The 25,384-nt window shown below is 40.3% G+C and overlaps 1 protein-coding gene and 1 long non-coding RNA gene across 2 annotated transcripts; one reads left to right on the forward strand and one right to left on the reverse strand.

Annotated features, from left to right (window-relative positions):
• Positions 1 to 3,748: 3,748 nt before the first annotated feature.
• On the reverse strand, positions 3,749 to 18,547 carry LOC145454257 (fibroblast growth factor receptor-like). Its single transcript, XM_080332257.1, has 4 exons — positions 18,499 to 18,547; positions 18,265 to 18,434; positions 18,083 to 18,206; positions 3,749 to 5,172 (listed from the first exon to the last, which is right to left on the reverse strand). Exons 1-4 carry the CDS (start codon positions 18,545 to 18,547, stop codon positions 5,009 to 5,011), a joined length of 507 nt encoding a protein of 168 aa, XP_080188383.1. The 3' UTR covers positions 3,749 to 5,008.
• LOC145454333 (uncharacterized) lies at positions 12,017 to 16,074 on the forward strand. Its single transcript, XR_013920099.1, has 4 exons — positions 12,017 to 12,226; positions 12,970 to 13,065; positions 15,820 to 15,909; positions 15,970 to 16,074. It is a non-coding gene; the product is annotated as an uncharacterized LOC145454333 (long non-coding RNA).
• Positions 18,548 to 25,384: the final 6,837 nt, after the last annotated feature.

Raw genomic sequence — 25,384 nt, forward strand, 5'->3', positions numbered from 1 at the left:
TGATGAGAAAATTCTCCAATACGAAATTCAGACTATACACCGAGCAATAACCATAAAACGGAGGTGAATCGGGCTCACTGGAGCGTCGCGCCCCGTTCAGATGCTTTTACGCCGCCCAAGGGGGCACGCCCCCAGTTTGAGAACCCCTGGTTTAGCCTATATTGTACTTCACGAAGTTTTCTGTTGCTACTGAAGTATGGGAAACAGTTTAGCGTGACTGAATTATCTAGTTATAACGCAGCACGCATAGAACACCGATGTAAATAGGCTAATTATTACATATGGTGACTGTTTGCTAAGGCCTTAAGGCCCCTCGTCGTCATCCTGGTTCGTACCGGATTTTTACTGGTGCGACGAATAAATGATTGATTAAATTATTATTTTATGTTGTGATTGTCAGGTTTCCATGAAAATGTAATTGAGATTGTAATTGAGCAAAATTTTGATCAAATTACAATTACAATTACAATTACACAAAATAGAAATGCTTCAATTACAATTACATGAAAAAATGTAATTAATTACATTCAGCTCAATTACAAATTACAATTGATCCAACTCTGGTATGAAGTACTATGCTTCATATTTTCTTTCGAATAATTTGAAATATGTAAGCCTTGTTAACCATGCCCAATGTCTATACCCCATACAAGCTGTGTGTGGCCACCACGAAGTCACATTTTCACGTCGGAATACACTATTGTGGCGTCATTTAGACAATTAAAATCGCGTACACCCATTGCCCCACCACCCTATATTGTCACGAGTTGCCACTCGAGAAAGGTGATTGAAATTGGGGTGATATGAAGTACGTCTCTGACTTGGATTGGTAATTCGTGGGAAGGTATCGGTATCTAGCTTCGTGATGATGTTTCAAGTTACTAATGATTACTCGTGACCTGATCAATCGATAACATATGCTGTTTTACCATTATTATCAGTGAATGCAAGCTGTTCCTCCCATCATGTTTTAAAATTTCCATATTCCTGTTTCTGCGTTCCACTTTATAATTATTTCTCAGCGACAATTTCGTAGCTAAACCCAATGAAAGTGTAGGATTGTTATGCACCGTCGTCCACCTGGAGTTTATCGTGACCAGCACTATATCTTTACTTGACTATATCAAATTCTTTGTCGACCAATATTTACCATTGTCACGAATGAACCGTTCATGGGAACTCGTGTCGGGTTCAGGTACCCAAATGTCACACTGCGTAGCCGCACTCGCGTAAATTTTCCAATTGTTATGCAAACCTTTCCGCAAGAAACAATTCAAATAAACATTACGCCGGACTATTAGTAATATGTGATCGAATGTATTGTTTTGGAATCAGTTTGAACCTCTCAAAAAGATGGGAAATGCTCGCGCCCGCGAGCCGCTGCTAGGCCACACATGTGATAAATGATCAACAATGTGATAATGGACCCACCTAAAATTTATTTGCATGTTTGCACTTTTCTGCATCAAATGCCGTGGTGTTGGTGGAATCCTGGAAATTTGCAATTTCGTCGTGAATCACAATGTATGGCAAGAATACTGCGACCAGTGGGTCGCATGAGGCCCGCGTGCGAGGGCTTGGGGCAACCTGACATATCGCAATGATACATACGATACTCTCAAAACGCGCGATTTAAGATCATTGTACTAAATTCAAGTCGAACTAACTCAACAGTGAGCCCAAAAATCGTGCTCTCACGATAAAGTATGCCACAAGACCTACGGGACCGCATGATTAGCTGTACCTGAATTGAATGATCCATTTAACAAATGTACTACTGTGTATCTTTCTCGCAATTGCGAGACGTGTGTATGGAATCTACCATGTCAAATTATAGAATAGCAGGATGATGACATATCCACTCCATCATCACAGTCTTAATATTGATACCATGCGCGACTACGATCAAATAACTAGGGCTGGGCACAATGATTCGAGTACTCGAATCTGAATCGAGCATTTATTTTAATGATTCGAGTCGAGTAGTAAAAACGATTTTTTCGAGTACTGAAATTATACGCTCCTCGATATTGAAAGCAAATTTAATAATGAAAATTATAGTTTTGATGCTATTTTCCACTGAGGAAGCCCTGAAACCAAAGTATCTTTAATGTGACGGATAACGGGCATTGTGTCCTTTGTGGTGACATAAAAGGTACATGTTTGAGCTTTGACATAGTACATACTGTTATGACGTCATAATGAGTGATACTCGAATACTCGACTCGACTCGAAGCGTAATACGTGATTCAGAATCGAATCACTCAGGTACTCGATTTTGCCCAACCCTACAAATAACAGCATGTAATTCTGCCATCGGACAGCACCTCGCGAAACAGCCCGATTGCGTCAAACATTTTAATCGCAATGATTTTACCATAGTTGCTCGTGGTCGTTCTCCTTTTCATTTAAAGGTCCTCAAATCTACCATCATGAAGATTCAAAAGCCTACCATTTATCGCCAGAAACAACATTTCTATATGCCCTGGTCATATTTCATTAGTGTTGTGTTGTCTTTCGGCTATTTGATCACATAATTTGTGTCTGTCGTACCGTACATGTGCGTTGTTATCTGCCGTTTTCGACTTTGTGTACTTGTCATTATTACGCCGCAACGACACAATTCTCTCTACATTTCGAACTTGAGTAACCGCATGTACTGACGTTGGCTCCTGAGCAGAGTCATACGAAAACCTTCGAGGGGCATAAGTTTGACATTACAAACAAGAACATATTGTTTGTTGGAATCTACTCGGTGCGGTATCCATCTTCTTCACCTTAACATTACGCCAAATCAACGACATCGTTGCGTTCCTTCTCCCATTCAGACTCACGAAACTGCGTCAGGTTTGGAATCGGTCTAACTCAGGGGTCGCCAACTCAAAACGGGTCGCGGGCCACTTTTCAAATTTCGTAGCGGCCGCGGGCCGCAAGAAAACTATGTCGATTTGATATAGGCAACCACGTCCTAAAACTCTACGTCAGTACAACGATGTGCTACCTAATATTGGCAAAGGGCATAGTGGTCACAAAAGAAGTATTCCTTTATTATAGCAATACAAATACAACAAAAAATCATCATCATCATCAATTTCATTTTATTTTTAACTCTGATCTGTGAAGTGTGCACGATACCTGGAAAGGAAACGCTTTCAGCGACTAAGGAATCGATATTGGTGCTAGGGAGATACGTTACTAGTTGAAAGACCACCTCCGCTTGATCTTGTGGAGAAGCCCTGAGCCAGTGGTTCTCAAACTTTTTTTGGACAGTTCCCCTTCATGATACTGAAAAATTTCGCGGCTTTTTCCTTTTTCGTTTCCCTTATCGTCATATCACAAAATGCTAGCAACGGATACATTGTTGGCATGGAAGGTTGTGATTGTTGATAAGAGAATTCTATAACATGAATTCCGGACTATAAACCGATCAATAACCATGAAATTTAGGTAAATCGCGCGACAAAAATAAGTTGAGCTCAGCTCCGCACGCCGTCGGATGCTTTCACGCCCTCACAAGGAGGTGCACCTGCCAGTTTGGCAACCACTACGCTAAGACGTTTTCTAAGCGGAATAATAGCTTTAAAACAACAACAATATGTTGAAACTGTAGCTGATTTTAGCATTTCAAAATGGTTTTCTTAGCTTTCTTCCGAAATCTCAAATCGAGATGCGGGCCTCGTGTTGGCGACCCCTAACTAAATGACTTTCTCGTCCCCATTCCGGCTGTCGGTCATAACTGCAAACAGTCTCATTCAAACAAATTATATTTATTTGAAGACGGTCATTATCGCAAAATGGAGCGTATCGCACACAGAGGCGGCTGTAGTCGCCCGCAATACTACTAAAGTAGATGTAGAAGTATACTGCCAAGGATTAATTGCAAATAAAATTGGTAATCCAGAAGAGAGGTCAAAACTAAAGTTCTGAAGTTCTAAAGTAAGTATAGTCTCAGAAAATGAATTTATCCAAGGGTTCACATACTTATGCCAGTTAATCAACTGTGACTACTTCAAAATGGCAAGGCGTCACCGCGCAATTAATGCAAAACGAACAATAACACTACAAATAAGCTTAATCTTCGAAATATGGGGGCTACTTCACGATGATCTTATGAAATTTCTAACATAAATGTGATGCAAACCTGTAACGAAACTATGCTGTCTACTTTTCAATATCTGAATCGTAATATTCATGTGGTTCAATCGACGAATCGTTTATGAAGTAAGCCAAAGTATTCTGAAGAGTCGGCCACTTGAGCGAGTTGTGTAATTGAGAAAAACCTATACTTGATTTCTCCGAAAAAGCTAAGTACTATACTTTGACTGACCACCTCTGATTGTATATACACTTTTAAACAGCTATCAGATGCAGTACCGACCCGGACGAATGTATAAGAATACTGTAACAATCGCATCATTTCACGAGATTAAGGCTAACGATGCACGTAATGTAAACTTTACTTTTCTACTTATTTAGCTCTCTTCAGTCCAAGTCACATCAATTACTAAATTTGCTTTCTATACGAATCTTAACGACATACAACGGATTTATTTGATCTTCGATCTGTCGCTTTCACCCACCAGTGTAGTTTTTTTAAATAATGATTACCGTTGACCTTATACCTGTCATCGTTCATGTTGAACTGGAACCCTACATATATCCGCCCTTCTAGATACAGTATTTCAAAATTGATCTCAAATGTTCTTCGAGGCACAGTATTTTCTGATTGTCGATAACGATCAATCAATCAATCAATCAGTTATATTAATATTTTCATCATTTCCAAATACCACAAAACTGCGCTACAATGAAAAGATAGAAAGGTATCGCCGGCCACTTGGATTAGTCTTTGTGATCAGAAACCCACTTGACCTATAAAGGCGAAGTATAGGAGGGACATGTACACAGAATGAAAAGTAAAGCAGAGAAGATAAAAGGCAAGCGACAAAATGAGGTGGCGGAAGGAAGGATCGATGTTAGGTCGTAGTCCGGTAATCCTGAACGGTGACTAGTATTCAGAGCCTTGGCTCGTGGTATCGCCACGTTCAATCACTTCGAATTGCCCAGGAACCCCAGATTTAATTTCTTGCGGATGTTTGGTGTCGTTTCGATAGAGTGTTGATGAGGACCATGTGCGTTTCTTGGTCTTGAAATTCCCCCACACCGCCAACTCTGTAGAGTGTAAGATGTATCATCACAGAAAGGTTGAAAGTAATTCTTACAGCTCAGCTGTCCCGGACAGCAGAACATGGTACCGGTATTGTGACCACATTGAAAAATCCTTAATATACAGCCACAGCGGGATGTCGAAATTGATAGCTCATTTTGCTTTAATGCCGCATTTGAAATTACTTAACGAGTGCGTGTCTGCCTTATCATCATCGTCGTCTCTGGAATATCATGACGATGTGATGGTATTTGAGAATAATGCATATCTTCCATTTACCGGTAATGCTGTTAAAATTCAGGTTAAAATATCGTGGCCGACTCTACCGTGGCGGGGTTAACGCGTGTTCACCGCCTGCTCAGACTTTGAGTCATCTCTTCGCATATATATACAGTAGGGTTGTCCAAAATTTGGAAAATCTTAAAAATACCCCGTGATTGTGTCTCATTCCATAGATTATTGATAAAAAATAACAATGAGCCAAAAGAAGCTCACGGGAACGCCGTTAAGATTTCGGCCAAAGCGTTTTAAAGTAGCTGCCCAAGAATGGGCGTGCCACTGACCATAGAACGGCGAGAAGACTAGTAATCAAATAACCACGGCTCCTGATTGGCTAATTGGCTATGCTTCAATGATCACCACAGCAACAACTTGCTGATTATGTGCTCAAGGAGTCTGCTACCGGTGGGGATTCTGAAATCGCGTTGTTGGTAGGTTGGCAGATGATGATTTAAGATTAATTTAGGACATGTTAAGGTACGAAATACATGATGAACAATCAACAGCTGCTTCACAAAAACTTCTACAGCATGACTGCTTTATTGGAAGGAAACGGCTGTAGCCTACATGCCGTGTTTTCACCGAGGGAAAGCAAAGGCGCTTATGCAAGCGGTAAACGAATTCCCCGTTTGGAAAGGATCCATCATCAGTGAACACAAATATAAAGCTTATCAATGACACGATACCATAATTTGTGTGATCTTATTGGCACAAGCTGTAATATATAGGTGACGTTTTGAATGATATTGGAATCGGCTGAATCAGCGGGTTATGCTTGGCACTCATCAGATGCTTACAGTAAATTGAATTCACTTGTAAGTGTTGCTAAAGTCCCTAATGATAACGCACACTTGCACAGGCTATGCCCAATGTGGTATGTCAAAGTCCCTATTGATCCCGCAGAAAATAGGTGTAAAGATAATCACAGACTATACTGCATAGTATCCAGCATAGTTTGGACATGATATCCAGCATTGTGCTTACTTTACACCTCTTTTCTGCAGCATCATTAAGGACTTTGACAACACTTACATGTGAATTCAATTTGCTGTAAGTATAACTGCCAAGCACAACCAACCACTTGAGTCCAATAAGCTCACACAAAGTATAGTGTCATGGTCAAGCTTTATATTTGTATTCACTGATGATGGATCCCTTCTGAAACGGGGAATTCGTTCACTACTTGCATAAGCGTCTTTGCTTTCCCTCGATGAAAACAGCCGTTTCCTTCACAGCAAAGCAGTCATGCTGTAGAAGTTTATGTGAAGCAGCTGTTGATTGTTCATCATGTATTTCGTACCTTAACATGTCCTGAATTAATCTTAAATCATCATCTGCCAACCTACCAACAACGCGATTTCAGAATCCCCACCGGTAGCAGACTCCTTGAGCACATAATCAGCAAGTTGTTGCTGTGGTGATCATTGAAGCATAGCCAATTAGCCAATCAGGAGCCGTGGTTATTTGATTACTAGTCTTCTCGCCGTTCTATGGTCGGTGGCACGCCCATTTTTGGGCAGCTACTTTAAAACGCTTTGGCCGAAATCTTAACGGCTTTCCCGTGAGCTTCTTTTGGGCTCATTGTTATTTTTTATCAATAATCTATGGAATGAGACACAATCACGGGGTATTTTTAAGATTTTCCAAATTTTGGACAACCCTAATATACAGTCATAGGCGCCGAGTTACGGGGTGGCGGGGTGGAGCAGCCACCCCATGACACCTTTATGGGGTGGCAGCCACCCCATACAATAAGATTAAACGCCCACCGTCTGCGATTTGAAATCATCAGCGCTGTCAATTAGCGAGTCCGTGATAGCGCGCAAATGCCAACTATTTACCATTAACGGATACGCGCGCGAATAATTGAATACGCAGTTTCGTCGGCGACGGCGAACTAGTGCTTAAAACGCCCCAATCAATTGTAATCCGTGATTAGTAATCAGCAGCCTCTTTTACGTCGATTTGGACACGCTTGCGCTGAGAAACACCATCTTCTCTCTCGACCAGACGAGCGAATTCACGTTCTCCTATTAATTAATGTGTATGTGCGGCTGTGCGCCCATATTAGTTTACAAAATAATTCTTGAGTTAGTTCCGTGATAGTCTCTTTAATTGGAGGCTTGGAGCGCGAAATAGGACAGTGTGTTTGTGTAGCCTATGCCTGCGAATTGAAAGTAATTCCTGCGCAAAATGCGTAATGCGCATATTCATTTCTCTAACATGACTTTGCCAACTTTTATCGGGAAATGCAACAATGCAGCTCAAACGTCGTTATAATGAGCAAACAATTGTCGCGATGTCAGACTCGGAACCCCATTGTGCTGTACGCAAAATGAATAATTTACTGATTAGATGCGCGCTTTCTCGTTCGCTATCATCTGTAGGTCAGCTTTGAATTACGTTGTCAAATATTGATGCAACACGAGATTCTCGGTAGCGCAAATTCTGAATTTATTCGATTAGTTTGAACGGGAACCTTCTATGTTCCAATACACTTCATTGCTGGACGGACTCTGTCGAGCGCAACCATATATCGCGGATTGAATTTCAAACCTTTGGGATATGTATTTCTATTGATAAGGTCGCGCCATGCGCCCATATCGCTCTTACTGCAAAGCGCACCATTTTACGATCAAATTCGACTGGCTGATCGGGACCTACGTAGGCCGTATCGGCCCCGGGCTGATAAACCCCAGATGCTTAGCCAAGGAGTTTCTCATTTATAACTAGAAATCCCGTTCTTTCGAGATGCTAATTCACTAATTCGTATTATCGATGCTGCGTACTGCAAATTAGCTAGAACCATTTGTATGCGAAATGGGTAATTGATATCTCATGTGCACTATCGTCGGTATTTTGATTTAGCACGTCCGCATGCAAATGCAGACCTGCTGTCGTCCGCAAAAAAAAAACACTTTCGCCAAACAGTAACTATTTCCGAGAGTAATATTGTTTGTATTGGTGTATCTTTTTGATTAAGACTTATGCCCGCGCCCCGCGTCTGAACAAATTGTTCTCGTTGCCATTGCCGAATCTGGGTTTTTGGATATGATTAGCGCACCCTGTAATTGTAATTATTGCAGGTTTGCGGCATGTCTGCAATTTCGTTATCAGCGCAACCTTGCCGGCCGATTGTACAGTCCGATAAAATTGATCAATACTATGTATTTCGCACAGCGTACTGATGCGTAGCGATCCCTGTTAAAAGTACAAATTCGACCTCGTCGTTAGAAACCTATAGATTCCATCGCGTGCTCTGAGAAACACCATCTTCTATCGCGATTTGACGACCAAATATACGTTCATATCCTACAAATTAAAGTGCATTAATTGCATCGATGAGGGCCGCAAGCCGCGTTTAAAATATTTTGTGAACCAATTTTGTGATAAATATTCGCGGAACGCAAAGTTAAACAATGTTTTATTGTGTGTGCCTGCTAGTTTGAATTTATTCCAGTGCCCCAAATATTAATCCAATTATGCTTTGCGGGCGTAAATCGGAAAATGCAGCAATGCAGTCAAGATCGAAGTTATAATCAGCAATCAATTGTCGCGATGCGAGCTACTCAATACTAAGTAAAACCCATTGTGTTGGCGGTAAAGGATAATTACTGATTGCCCGCGCGTGTTTGTAATCATAATTCTTGTCTGTCCTTCGTGTTCCAGAATTGTCGTGCCGTGTTACTGCTCAGTTCTCAGTCCAGCGACGAATGCCGGGTGCGCCGCAATCAATGACCTAATTTCCCAATAGTCTCAGCGGGAGATCGCGTCGCGCTGCATTGTGCGATGCGATATGCGTGCACAAACGAATCTCGCTAATTGGTCGCGGCCCTACGTGACACTGATAACACGACTCGTTGAATTGCAACTGAACATTAGCGCCAGAATGGTCATTTCAAAAGGTCGGGGTTTTGCGTTTCAAAAGGAGGGGGTTTCGACACCCCCTCGCAATGCGCTAGTCGCCACCCCGTGCAAAAATAAAAAGTCGGCGCCTATGTATACAGTTATTATCTCCCGACACGAGACTGTTGAGAGCGGGTTCAAATCCTAAAATAGCCATGCTTTTATCCAGTACAGTATTTGTTTTCGTGGATATCGTGTTGTGAATCTGTTGACGTGAAGTTCCCTTAGGCCAGTGGTTCCCAACGTGGGCGATATCGCCCCCCAGGGGGCGATTTGTCGGTCCAGGGGGGCGAAAATAGCCAAGGGGGCGATAGGGGGGAAAACAGACGAAGGGGGCGATAGGGGGGCGATGGTGCGTTGAAATGGCTATATTGGCGCCCATGACCGTAACTGCCACACCCAAGCCCCCAATTGAGATGGGGGGCTCGAGCTCGAAGGGGGCCCACATTTTTTTCCTGAATTAACAATAATTATAGAGTATCATTTTGGAAATCTAGGCAACTTTTTCGAAAAAATTTCGCGCTGCGCGCCATTTCGTGGTCGCATGTTTCTTGCTTATTGGATACTCTCGGCGTCAGCCATTATCACAGCATGACGCACGAAGACATATGAAGTTTCGGGCCATGTAACATGCGACTCCGAGAAGTGTGCCAGAACGAGAAAACCCTGGCGGAAAAGGACTGCCTTTATGCTGACCGACTTCAATATATATACGATATACATATATATCTAATTGTCCATAGGCGCCTAAATGGCTGGCGCCAAATTTGCCTTTCCTGTCCAATCAGAACCCCATGAAAAATGCCATCTCGCAAAGAAAAATTAATTGTCAGTGCAAAAATACCAATTTGAAATCGTATGCGTCTTTTAGTTTGGTACGTATGGGCGATTTGAATATCTTTTGACATAGCAGACAGGCCACGAAATGTCATTTCGTAAGGAAGTCATTATACCCACGGGTCCGCCTGAATATGTTCAATTATTATTTACGGGCCCTACATTTTCCAAGACACCTCACTCAGCTTTACCGGTAAATCTGAATACATGAGCAGAGAGAGGATAAAAAATTAACAGCAATATATATGCAATTCCCGATCATATTGACCGATTCAATCATGATTGATAGAATATTTTCGCGCTTGGCGCGAATTAAGCTGATTGACTGAAGACACCAACAATTTGTGCTGCGAAGTAGCGGTAAAGAGGTATCGGGGGAGTTGGGTCTGAGGGATGCAGAAGTTTGCTTTATCACCCTATGGAGGGGGTCAAGACCAACGTATTGGGGGGGGGGGGCTGACGAAGTGCTGTTACGGTCCTTTTGGAATCAAGTCGGATAAATCACCTTTTTTGTTAGTCAACTCACCAAAATTTAGCTGGAAAGGTGTAATTTCGTGGTCGAGCAGAAAAGTTGACCTTTTTTTATAGTCAACTCGCCGGTGATTTCAGTCTGTATACCAATTTTTGTGTTCCCAATATTTGGGGGGCGATGATCGGTGTGAAGTTTGAAAAGGGGGCGATGAGTCGAAAAAGGTTGGGAACCACTGCCTTAGGCTATTCCTGGTAATTCGGCGAGTGAGCAAACGCAGAAGTTAAAGTATAGCGCTCGTGGTAGCTCGAAAAAATTATTAACTAACTTGGCCGGAATGACAAATCAGATTTAATTCGATTACTGTCCATCACCAGTAAATTCGAAAGTTGAAACACTGATTGACGGAGCTGCAAGGGATGTCTTTGCGATACGGTGTTGCCTTTACGGTCTCGATAGATGGGTGGCACCGAATTACACGGCGCTGAAATCTGTCATAACCAAGCGCGGGCATTTATCATAAACTACGAGATACGAGTTGAAATCTTCATTTGTTCCTAATTCCATTCCGCGCGTTTCGTGAATACTATTGACGCAGCTGGCGACTAAGGTTGAAGGCCGCGTTCCGAGACTGCCTGGCGCTACACCACGCGATAATTCCAGAGCTAAGCTTGTCACCACCGGATAGCTCAACATAAGCATGACATATTAGCACGATCAGATACAGGAAACGCAAACAAACATTCAATTCATGCGTAAATACAAGTAATTTGAATACATCTTCCTGATTGAGCGCGCACAATAAAGAATGAACGAAAGGAATCGTATCGAAAAGCATTGGACGGAACACTCTTCGGGTCGATTGCACAGATGTCGATTAATTCCTAATCGCCGATTAAACGTCAGTAATCGGCTGGCTTCCGTGGCACAGATACCGATCTGCAACTAATCGGTGAATTTTAATCGGCCAAATGTTATCCGCCGAGCGAGGTGTCTAGAAAGTTAATCGGCTGTGTGCTTCGCGTTGACTGCGGTCTGGGCTGGCTACAGGTACACTAGTATTTGGTATTGAGATGGTGTTAACTGGATGCTCTGACGTGCAGTTGCGGTATTAACTGAAAATATTGTACTCAGACACTACTACAACTGTTGGCGCATATTATGGGCGTGGACCTACCACAGCCGATAGTACCTTATGCTATGATTACCGGTATGACATTTTTTTACAGACTGTACTGTACTCTGTACAGAATTCGATAGTATACTTTGGAAATAAAATACGAGGACGAAAAATTGCAACAGACAGGAAAAGTTTAGAATAATTGAATTGATGGAAGAATATATTGAAACCAAAGAAGACAAAAAGATGCGGCCTGAGATGTAATCAGTAAGAAATATGCAGCTATGAATACTGGTCCTGCGCGTGCAGCCGTACAACTGGCCAAATCCAGAATGTATTGAAAAATTTGAAACGAAAAGCAAGAAAGTTATATGCATCACGACGCGTCAAACGGGCCAAAACTGGCCCACCTCCAGTTGACGAACTCCTTGGAAAAGGTTTTCGATAGGTAATTTCACTGACAATTCTTTAAAATTCGCAGTAGGAGATTATTGTTTTCATCTGTGTTTATCGTGACTCTCAGCGTGCTTCATACTCACGTTTTAACGCTCGTTTTGAACTGAATAGACAAATTTTGATGATCATGAGAAACATGGATTTATTGTCTTTTTGTAATTCCCAACAAACTAACCATATCCAGAGACTGCTGCACGTCATCAGCTATACGAAAACGACACATGGGGAACACTGCTCAGCAAATTCCTAATCTGAACCTCCCCTTGATCAATCTGCAATTGATTTTTATAGCACTGGTATATTTATTATCACTTTTCAGACCTTATTCCATCTCAAATTGAATGTTTGAAACATCGGTATGACTACGATTGCGTTTAGGACATAAACTTTCTTAATATGTTACAACCAAGGACAGAGGAACTTGCATCCACTTGCACCAGTCTGGCTTTGCTACTGTGCAGGTGCCTGAGCAGTATCGTTGGCCATATTATTGTTAGGCTTGCAACTTGACTTGAAGATTTGACTTCGGGTCAGGATTTCTCATGCCGTATGTCATATTGAAGCAGTGACTCGAGTCAAATCCATTCATCCTATTCCAACTCGAGTCAAGTCATGATTTTAGTCATCCATCCTTCCTATGTTTCGTGAGGTTAAGATAAACCGTGAAAAAATAATTTGAAAGTAACTTTTCTAAGGTATTTCTAACTAAAATTTTCAAATTAAACGTTTATTCAGATGCATATTCCGAAGATTCAGTTTGCACCTTCATCATCGACGAGGATGTGAACAGTCTTAACACAGAGGCTGGTTCTTCATGTCACAACAGCGATGGTAAGTTGAGGTACTAATTTGAAATCCATATGAATCGTGTTCACCAGCGTATGGGAGTATGATGCGGCGTATGCGCGTGCATACAATATACACGGAGCACCGGTTATTTATAGTAATGGGTATATTTCTTTGAAGACTACATTCATTGCAGTATAAGTTATCAACTCGATGACATGAGATGCTTATGGAGTTAGCGACACCATGACAAGTTTACGAATAGAGAATCTCAGAACAGTTTCTCCATTATCGGCTTATTTAGATTCCGGTTCAAGCATATTATGACTGTACGACGTATGTCCGCTATGTCTATGTCATCGATCGTCATTAGGCAATCTTTCTCCAGATTAGCCTCGAACACGCATGGTTTGCTTTTCTGCTCTTTAGAAATCTTTCCACATATTCAGATGCCGGTTTCGGCATATTACGACCGCTTCACTGTCGGTTGTGTCATGGATGGACATAAGGCATCTTCCTCCAGACTAGTCTGGAACACGCATGGTTGGCTTTTCTGCTCTTTAGAAATCTTTCCACATATTCAGATGCTGGTTTCATCATATTACGACCGCATCACTGTCGGTTGTGTCGTGGATGGATATTGGGCATCTTCCTCCAGATTAGTCTGGAACACGAATAGTTGGCTTTTCTGCTCTTCAGAAAGGTTTCCACATATTTAGATCCTGGTTTCCGCATATTATGACTGTATCGCTGTACGATATATCATCGATGGGCGTTGGCAATCTTCCGCCAAATCAGCCTGGAACTTGCATGGTTGGCTTTTCCACTCTACAAATATTTTCCACTTATTTAGATCCTGGTTTCGGCATATTTTGACCGGATCAAAGTCCGCTAGGTCATCGATGGGTTATCTGCACCAAATTCACCATCATCTCTAAAGGCCGTAAAGTCTATACATTTTCCGCTTCTTCCACGTTTTAAAGTTGCCATCCGTTTGACATAGGATAACGAAAAAAATTTCCGCCTCTTCTTTTTCTATGGCATAAAATATTCATATTTGAACTGTTATGAAATTCTAATGATTTATATTCGGCTTGAAACCGAAAACTCATCGGGAATCGAATCACTCGGATTTTGCCCAGTCCATTCCTATACCGGTAGTTATTACTGTACTTAGTCTACATTTTCCCGCGAAACAATGACGGTACCCACACTTTCCTGCTAAGCAACAAGTTTAAAAATCTAAAGTAATTCAACTCATTGATTAGCTAAATTTGTAATTTGCTAAATTTCTTATGTGTTTATCAACTATCATTGGCGATCGCCAACAACCAAACGACAAGCTAGACGCAGAAGATGAACCCCTGTCAATTGTTGTCATGGTCACTGGGTTGAAACAAAACATTGAGGTCATAGGTTAACATATTCAGAGTATCCGGATATCAATAGGACAAACAGAGACAGACAGACGTATACAAGAAATAATTCCTGCATAGAATAAAAATGAAATCATATTTTAAAGCCATATCTTAAACATGGCTTTGGTTCATTGCACACTGTGTGTTTGTTTTTTAAGGTGTCGTGAACCAAGCGTGCACTCGCCGCTAGAGCCATAGCTCTGTGATAAATTTTCAATATGCTGACTTTATTCGCAGCGAATTGCGGTGTAAAATATCGTGGTCATCTTAAACAAAGCAAGCTAACATTTAAACCGATTGCTCGGCCAATTGGAATTGAACATTCACAGCAGTCGGTGCTGGTGCCAATTAAAATTGACAGTGCAGCAGATGTAAACTCTTGCTCTCCTGAACCTGATATACCTACTGTGGCAGTGAATGTTTTGCAAGTGTCTTGTCCTTCAGTGCCAGAAGCACCTTTGATAGCGTCCAGTGATGATGCTTCGTCATCTGTTCTGAATTTTGAAACCCTTGTAATGTCAAATATCGATTTGGCCTTCCATGTCATGCCAGCCCATTTTTTGTCGCTTGCTTTTTCTATACTGTTTTACTTTTCATTCAGTGTGCATGCCTCCTCTTTACTTCGCATGGGCCAGTTGTTCGCAAACTGAGAGCGTGAAAGCATCAGAGGAGGCGGGGTCAACTGGATTTTTTCCGCGCTACGCGCGATTGACCTCCAATTTTTTAGTTTTGCTCTTAGTCGGAATTTCATATTTGAGAATTCTCTCATTAACAGTTATGACCTTCCATGTCATCAAACTATCCGTTGAGACTGCTAGCATTTTGGCTGCATTGGGGGGAGGGAGGGCGCGAAATCTTTCAGCATCATAAATTGGGGCGTGTGCAAAAATATTAAGAACCACTGGCATAGGCCAAGATGGGTATCTGATTTCAAAGACTACCCCAAGTAGTTTCGACACGTTCCTATCTTTTCATCTTATCGCAATTTTTGTGGTGTATTGAACTGATAAAAATTGCTAATAAACCTAACAACAGCCTAGATTAATTTTGGACTTGGTTTCAGTGATGTTAGCATATTTGCTTTCAGTGTATTTCAGTATATCCTGAATATATGAAAAGTTTTTCGCAGTGCGACATCGGCACGTGTATAAGTGCATTATAACTTCTTTTGTGATTCATTGTCTATAGGGGCGAATTTATTTTTTCTGCATACTCAAAAGTTTTTGCTCCCATACACCTATGATCGTGTTGGTAGTAACGTAGCCACACGAATACTTCAAATAGAACATTGCGGGTTGTTTTGATTGACATTAACATTGCTCTATTGAATTTGAACTCTATTGAATCAATACAACTGTTGTTAACCATAGTTTTCTTGCAGCAAATGAAATTGCTGCCCTTTTTGTTGTTGATGGCGATGTGACGCTTCCTTCAGTTCCCTCGACAGACTTCAGGATGGAACACCAGACCGGTAAGTGTTAGCATACAATGATGGTGATGCAACCCACAGTTTATTCATTACTACATTCAGATATGCAAGATGAAACAGAGAACACAAAAAGCTCAACCCCAATTGTCTCGAAAAAGAGAGCCAGGTGTGTTGATAAAAAAAATTATATTTTAACTATAATGTTGGTGATCAAAATGTGGTGTTCAGAAATGAGCGTCCTGGAAATGGCAAAGGAGCAGCATGATATCAGAATGAAATGTTTTGAATTACAGATGCATGTCAAGTACCAGAAACAGGAAATGGAAAAAGGACTGAAAAATTGAGAAAATACAGCAACGAATCGAAATAGCACAAAAACCAGACTTGGACAACTACTAGTTAATTGGAATAGTAAGTGCAAAATGCCAGTAATATAATTCTAGCTTAATTTCTGGTTTTGCTGAAAATTCTACAGTAGAATTCTACAATACTAAGCGAGTTGTGCAGATTCAATTTCCAAATTTTCACATATTCAGTAATCCCTATTCTAATTTAATTGAAAAATAACTACTGTCTATAACTCTATTCTAATTTTGAAAAATATGCAGCCATAATTATCATTATAGTCTAATTTTGAAAAGCTGATTTTCTAGTTGTCCAATTCTGACTACAGCATAGGCTACTGGATCTCGGAATAAAAATAATTGACGAGGAATTGAATGTGTGGTTATTGGTGTTCAAACACGAGATGAAATACTCAAGACATTCCAGAGAAGTGATTTTGAACAATCTGTCTGCGCTGAAGTCGTGCTCGGTTGTGCCGTCACGTTATCGGTGTCGTAACCTCCAGGGTATATTCCAATGGATTTGCTCTGTCTTTGACCAATCTTCCTAGCTCTTTAACATCTGGAGGGTAGCAAGAACATTGAGGTATGGATCCATTGTTATTCTCAGTCGATATTGCACTATATTAATATAGCTCTCTATAAAACAGGTTGTATTGAATTTTATGGTTGACCAAATTCTTGATAAACTGAAGTGAGGTTTGGCTGTCAACAAACAAGATTACTCAACTGGGTAACAGCAGATAACTTTGCATTGCAAAATTATAACATAAATGAATTACTGTTTGTACAGCACATTGCACAACAGTTAGATCCTTGCAATGGCTGAAATTTACTTCTACACTCCTGCAGAGCCAATTGTCATTGGTATGGAGAAATCAAAATCGTATTCAAATGTGTGTGTCTGAACTCAATTTGTATATCTTCACATTGGTGAAGCGGCTAATGCACCAATAAACGAAAAATAAAGTTCTATCTGAAAAGTATCTATCTCGTTCTAGATATCCCAGAGTAATGAGATAAATGTCCTGCAATATACGAACTTTGTAGTAGAGTTTCTGGCATAGCAATACCGGTATAAGACGATGATTTTGGTACGCTATCCCTACAATACCTCTTTTCATAACCTCAAAATGTTTGTTCTGCCGCGTTCTGGCGTTCATAACCTTACACTGTGAAGTAGCAACAGTTTAGTCAGCTGCTATACGCACATGACATCGACTAAACATACATATCCATGAAGAGCGCATCTCTCCCTTATGACGACACAGTTCATATCGCCACCGACCGAAAACAGCTGATTGCTAACGTACGTCATTTGCGTCGATTTGCGTCAGTAATCCGCGATAAGATAACTCACAGGCGAATCCGTATCTGTACCACAGAGTCACCAGGTGACCTTGCTCGCTGATTAAATTATCGCCGATTAAGGCAATCGGTGATTACTTTTCAATCGGCATCTGTGCAATCCACCCTTAATCGTTTCTATCCCTAAAAACAATAGTGTCTGTTGCTACGCTGATTCGTTCCGACATAAACGCACCCGGGCGTGGGTTCAATGATAGGTGCTACGCAATGAATGCCTACTACAACAAGAATCAATGTTATCATTGATTCCGTCTTTTGCGATAAAAACCTGGGGATCAATCTCCCACTATTAAGCTGCGCAAGATACAGGCTACACATTAATCTTGAAGTATTAGTAGAAATCCAAATACCCGATCACAGCTTTCAAACACTTTTATGGATGGCAAATAGAGTTTAAAATAGAAAATAATACCACATTAGAACAATCGAATCACAGATAACAACGAGTAAGCCAGCATTCTGCTATGCGTATCACCTCCGACGCAAAGAATTCAAAATCCCACCTTGCACGTCCAATTCGTAAGTGTGATTTATAGATCCCAATCTATTGCTCGCTACGCACATGTAGAAGCCGTCGTCGCTGGGCACCACAGTTTCAAAAATAATGGTTTGATCATTGTTCTTCAACTGAAGTTAAAGGATATGTGAGCGTATCGGCAATCCAAATTCTATCGTGACAACTTACCTTGAACCCTGATATCCTATCATTCTGGCGCATAGTCTTATTATTTTTGTACCATATAACATTGGGGGTGGGATTCCCTTCCGCACGACACCGAAGTATCACTGTATTACCAGCTGGTTCGACGTGAAGTGTTTTTTGCATACGCTCCACTCTGGTCCATCGAGGTTTGACTGATAATGGCACATCAAAATTATAACCAAATCTCAAAACTGTACGGGCTCTCGCGGTACTCACATTCTTTGGAAGATGTTTGACCTAAAATGCGAACCACTACTTTAGACATGTTGGATATGGAGACTCATAAACTACTTAGCCTACTATCCGTAACAACTGGGTAAATTTGAGAAGAGCCTTTCTTTTCTGTAATGAAAATATTTGATCTAATTATAAAATCCTACTATCATAATTAACTGCTGACAATTTGGTGGTAAATAAATGGAGTGCAATCTATCTATGTATATTAATAAATGTCAATTTTGTTAAGTCAATTCACCAAAGAGCCTATATATTTTGTCATTTGTTGGCGAGGTTATATTTCAAAATGAACTGACTATTCTCACGGGAATCGTATTGGAAATTAATATATTTCAGATAGAGATCATATCAAACTTGGAAAAGGTCATTCGGCTTTCGTGTCAATAATGCAATAATAGTACTGCTAAAAAGACTCAGAGTATGACATTACATCACGTCACTCCTCACGAATGCCTCAAATATCACAAACCATTAAAGCACATTATCAACCCACTGTCACTGAAAGAATCATGCCACATAGTACATGATTCCCTATCACTAAATGCTAATACATACACCAATAATACGCACTACGATTTTGTGTTATGTTACGGTTGTTACGTTGCTCATGTGCAGTTAGGATTTAGCGATAGACATTCAGAACACACGACTGAAGACTAGGCGCAAGCAATGAAGCAATTTTTTTAAGTTATAAAACATGACTAACAAAAAGCTCTATAGCCTATGCTGCAATCTCATTTTCTGAAAGGATAGGCCCCATCAAGACCTCGATTTTACCTAAACAGGTATTGAGGTTAATCTAATCATAGCGGCAGGATGATACTAACGTTGCGAGCGCAAGCTATTGATTTAGCGTTATAATTAGTAAGCATAGTAAGCTGGTATTAGAACACGGATGAAAAGCTAGTACTTGACGAATCACTACTAAGATTGCTCAAGATTACGCTCCATATGCTGTCGACAGCATGTAGTACTGCAAAGGGCAATATCACCAAGACACCCTGATGCATAACCCCCATAGCATTCAAAATTATTATAGCAACAAAGGGGCTACATGATGTTTGGAAAATATAATTTCGCTCCAAAACAAAAGCACACGCATGAACATGCCTGTTGGTCTTGGCTTTGAACTCGTGACAGTAGCGTTAGAAAGAGGGGAACATTCGACGAAATCATGATAATTAAGAAGCAAAAATAGAAAAATGTATTTCCATTTCCGGATCATGCTCGTTCTCCGCTCTTGGTTGGTCAAATGAACGAAAGTATATCCGTGTAAAAAATGTATAAAATTGCCTTATATGTCTTCGGAAAACAGATCTGTTAATCCGATATCATTTATAATATAAGACCTGAATGGAAATAAAGTTTGTTAAAATTACTCCATGCTTATATCATATTCTTGACTGATCTGGCAGAACTCTGGTGTCAGTCACAGAGTGTCACATTGTTACCAATTGGATGTAGGATCGAGATACAAGAAATTTTAAAGAATGTTGTGCTCACGAAAAAGGCCTTTTTACTCAACATGGTAACCGAAGAATGCCTGTGTTTTTAGAAGGTAATAGGAGAACGAAATAGCAAAGAATGCAATACTATATCAGTCTGTTTGGAGGCCAAGAAGAGCAAGTGCAGTCATTGCGTATCACGCGATAAAGTTATTACAAGGGAGATTTGTTTATCTAAAATATGGTAAATTTAGACCTAAAAATGAAGATTTTACATTTTTTGACATTAAAAAAACATAGTTGTCACAAAATTGTGCCCTTAGGTAAATTACGGTAGGCTTTTTCACGCATAATGCTAGCATTGTAATACTTATCTTCATTTCTGGTTGGACCTGCATGTCCTTACGAACTATTTTGGCCAAAAACTCTTTCACTTGACAAAACTGACAAATTTTTACATGAAAAAACTATATTTTAACGGAATCTTGACCTATGCAGAATTCCAGTAGTGAGTAGTTACATCACATATTATGGTAGGAATAAATAAAATTTGTTGTACTTTAGTAGTACCTTAGTCTCGTACTCTGATGCTGACGAGAGAATATAGACAAACTGTTCCGGCAGAAGATTTAATAGATTATAGCTAATAATCCGAGCTACATCTGTGGAAAGAACAATGCAAGAAAGCAAGATTACTGCACTACTGTTCGCGCGAGTGGCAACGGAAGAACGAGTATAGCCTGAAGCAGAGGTCACCATCACGCGGCCCGCGACGGCATTTTGGAATTTCAAGGATTCGACAATATATTGAAGTGCCACATATTCTTTTTAGATACAAGAACTTAATGTTCACCCTAAAACTAGTATAAAAATCAATGAAATCTCAACAAACTTCACTATCACATCACTTCTAAAAGCTAGGGTTACCATACGTCTTCTTTTAAGAGGATTTGTCCTCTTTTTTAACTTTTTTGAAATAATCCTAGGAGGACGATCTTTTGTCCTCTTTTTTGAGATTTTGTCCTCTTTTTTGAAAATTTAGGTCAGATTTAGAGCAAATTGCGAGTGATATGCCGTAAATTAGCACAGAAGTGACGTTCCGGCGGGTATTTCGGTGTGAAAAACGGTGATTTTAGCTCTGAGCGAAAAGATGACCTTTTTTTAGTCAACCGATCACAAAGTGGGAAAAATTCACCGGTTTTCGAGAATTCTTCTCCGATTTTGCCAGTCTGAAATTTCTGAAAAGGTGACTTTTTTTGGGGATTTCCAAAATATGGTAAGCCTACTAAAAGCTACCGTGCGGTAGAAGATCAGCTATTACGTAACATTTCTAGTTCATGATGATAAAACAAGACCCGTTGATGATTCGTGACTGAAAATTGTTATTTGGTTTGGAGCGTCCTTTCGTAAAATGACTCGATTTCGGATTGACTGGGTGACTAAATGAAAATGACTTGAGTTGAGTCGGGTCAAACGTTAAAATCAGAGAAGGACTTGCGACTCGGAACGGTGACTTGGTAATCCTACAGACGCAACAATCTATGAAACTGCCGTGGGGAATAGTAATGTATCAAAAGGTCGTAGCTTGCGTTGCGTGTAGTATATAGCAGTGTTGGGATGACTCGAGTCACCTTTTTCGTATGACTTGACTTGACTTGAGTCACTTTGCAAAAATGACTTGACTTGACTTGACTCGACGCCTCAGAAATGCGGATTGACTCGTGACTCGGAGCAAAATTCACGAGTCAATTCCAAGTCATTAAGAAAACGGTGTCGAATAAATCACCCTATATTATGTATGTTTTGGTTGTTAGCGATACGCCGGTGTCACTTGCGAGAGCAACCAGTCTTCAATAATTATAAGTTTCACTGATCATCCATTGTTACATCACAAATAAATTGACCGCTTACGAAACCATCACACCTACTTTGTCGTAGTAGCAGTAGATTTATCTAATCGCATCGTATCTCTGTTTCTTAGGCAGCTTAGTGCTTACATTGCGCAGTGCGCACCTTTAACAACACTCTTGTATGATTTAAATCGAACGAATATAGTTTATGCCTTTATATTCTCACAGAGGTGAAGGTGGGTAGTGCCTATTGTACCATATCAATTTGTTCAACTTCTCGAGGCTTCGTATTCGATCCTTTATATTGGCTGATAAAATCAGACTGTAGCATGTAGCTATGCAGTTACTCACGTATTTTATTATCAGTTCTACGTGTGCGTGAGCTATGCAACACCTTTTTGCATGAATATTTAACTTTATAATCGTCATTTGATTCAAGATAAATGCCCAATTATTCTATCCTTCACACAGTTAGCACACAGTCACACAGTTGGGTCATCACATATGCTTCGAAAATTCAATTTGACTCGAATCGTGACTTGACTCGTGACTTGACTTGACTTGACTCGACTTGACTCGAGTCACCTCCAAAAAACGAGTGACTTGACTTGACTCGAGTCACCTTTGGAAATCGATTGACTTGACTTGACTAGAGTCAAAATGTGCAATGACTCGAGATGACTCGTGACTCGAAGGTAGTGACTTGATCTCAACACTGGTATATAGCTATCTGATCAGGTTAGTATGGCAACCATCGGCCTTATGTGACCCCCGTGACGTATAGTGGGTTACATGCTGGGTGTTGTTGGTTATCGTTATCCATGTTATTATCGGTGGCGAGTAAGTAGTAGTACGTTCCACAGCTGTAACACCAATGAATTCATCGGCGATTGGACATTTCTATTCCAGTTTTCTTTTGTTAACCAGGGCCCGTAGTAGCTTCCGGGGTACGAAGCACCACGTCAGGGAGTACGGGATGTATTGTAGAATTAGGCCTATGTGCTGCGGAATATTTTCTTGGCCGATTTATTCAACTGAAAAATGGTCGTCGTGCTACGCGCGACTTTATTTGTATGGGCTTTCTGATTTTAATATAGGTACCATCAGAAATTGTGTTGAAAATGAACAGGGTCCATGGTAGGGTTACCATACGTCCTCTTTTAAGAGGATTTGTCCTCTTTTTTGACTTTTTTGAAAGTGTCCTCGGAGGACGCCCTTTTGTCCTCCTTTTTAAGATTTTTTCTTCTTTTTAGAGAATTTTGGTCAAATTCATAGCAAAATTAGACTGAGATGCCGTAAATCAGCACCGAAGTGACGCTCCAGCGGGTATTTCGGGAACTGAGCGGATAGTTGACCTTTTTTTTAATTTTTTTTTAGTCAACCACCCGACAACGTGAAGAAAAAACAGTATTTTGGGCACCGAGAGAGAAAGTTGACCTTTTTTTAGTCGACCGACCACGAAGTGGGAAAAATTTACCATTCTTTGAGAATTCTCATCCGGTTTTGCAAGTCTGAAAAAGTGTCCTCTTTTCAGATTTCCAAAATATGGTAGCTCTAGTCCATGAGAGATCTTATTGGAAGCACGAGGGGTACGGTCGCTAAAGTTGAGGAACAATATGCGAACAATGGCTCAATAATGATTACATTTAAGTTGTTATTGATATGTTCCGATGTTAACCGAAAGCAAAACCTAACGCTGATTTAATTTGACTTTAGCAACGACAGTAATAATAGCCTATACTTATCACGACCATATCAAAACCCTGATTAGGCTACACAGCTCAAATGCTCTGACATCAGATCAATCTTGAGTGGATTTAAAAATATTATACATAAAATTGTGGCACGTCAAAGGTCCACTATAGCTGCAGTATTATAACCCGACAGTTTGACAATGTCATGATGCATCCTCTCGCATGATGTCTATAACTCATTACTTTAACAAATTATGCCAAGCACAAAACAATTTTATTCATATATCTGAAAATGTGATTTTTTCCGTGTCAAGCGTGAATAGTACAATAGTAATCTACATTTTCACGATCTTTGTGGAATGCCTATCTACAAGCTCCCGTCAAGTAAGGCCTACTTGGAAATTACACATTGAATTTCCCTATATTATTGATGCTGTGGCCCGCGGTGTCCTCAAAAACTAGGAAATTGGCCCGCGAGAACATTTGAGTTTAAGACCTCTGGCCTAAAGCTTAGCAGTTTGAAAGTAAAGCCTAAACGTATGTAAGTTGCTATTGATCTGTTTCAATGTTCGAAGGTAAATCTAACACTGATTTAATTTGACTTCGGTGATGACATGATCAATCGGTGTATACCCGAAAACTGGATTAGGCTGTGCTGCTACGATGCTCTGGTCTCATATCAATATTTGTTAAATTCTAAAATATTCTACCAATAACACTGGACAACAAAAAAATTCATCATGGTAGGTGAGAATGATTTTAGAGTAAATGGGGGCACTGAGCTCGAAAATTACATTGGGTTCTGCAGATTGACACTATTTTTCAAGATATCACCGAATTTTGACATGTTTTAAATATTTTTTATTTAATTTAAAGTAGGTGACATTTTGTCCTTTATGTTTTAACAGGCCCGTCTGTACTGAAACCACAAGAATGTGAGAAATGTAAAACACAAATCGAGCGGCGGCAGGAAATTGTGCTTCTCAAATCTATTCTTTTCCACATATCGAACACAAAAATATTCCATTCATTCGCATTTTCTTCGGATTTTCCTGATATATTGTAATTTGTGACAATGAGCTTCCTATACCGATCAATGTGCTTGAAGTGAACAACAAATAGTAGTAATTCTGAAATAATAAACCAAGTATAATGATTTTAACTTGGAAAAGTAATAGAAATGTCCAATCACCGAAGAAAGAGCTTTACTCGCCACATTTAATTGGTGATAATAACTTAGATAAAGAGACCCAAGTTGACGCAGGATGTAACTAATTTTGTACCGAAATGTTTTGAAGCCTCCCCCTCCATCAGCTCATCAGCTCTACTGCATAATGTAATGACGTGGGCTCAGAATGAATAAAAAGTTGAGAATAAAATGTGAAACTACCAATATTATCGATGAAATTCGACTACTAACCTAATCCCGGTACCATATCCTGACATTTAGACTCGCGATCTTGATGCATATATGGTGAGCCTGCGGGGATGTTCTGCTTTTACAATTAGAAATCTTTTTTCGCGAGGAATATCTCAAGAAATCAGTGATGGCACAGTAGCCAATTCCAGTAGCAACACAGTAGCCATGGGTATTTATCGTCGAGATGGGCCATGACAACTCCGCACTTGAATGCGGCCGTATGTTATATATGTAATCGGAATGCCGCTTACTACGGAATCGGTGTATTATGTGGTCAGGGGTGTACGAGTTTGAGTAAACGTTAAAAATATGAACGACGGCAAAAAAGGTTTAGGAGAACTGCTTTATGCTGGTTCGTGGTCAGGATTACACATCACACAATCTACGTATGACAGGCTGGTCGAAGTCTGTGAGCGACACAGGCCGCATTGAACGATTATGACAGATACAGCAAAC

Source organism: Botryllus schlosseri, chromosome 13 (genome assembly GCF_051294905.1).
Source record: "Botryllus schlosseri isolate E-star chromosome 13, Bs_hap1, whole genome shotgun sequence".
Lineage (NCBI taxonomy): Eukaryota > Metazoa > Chordata > Ascidiacea > Stolidobranchia > Styelidae > Botryllus > Botryllus schlosseri.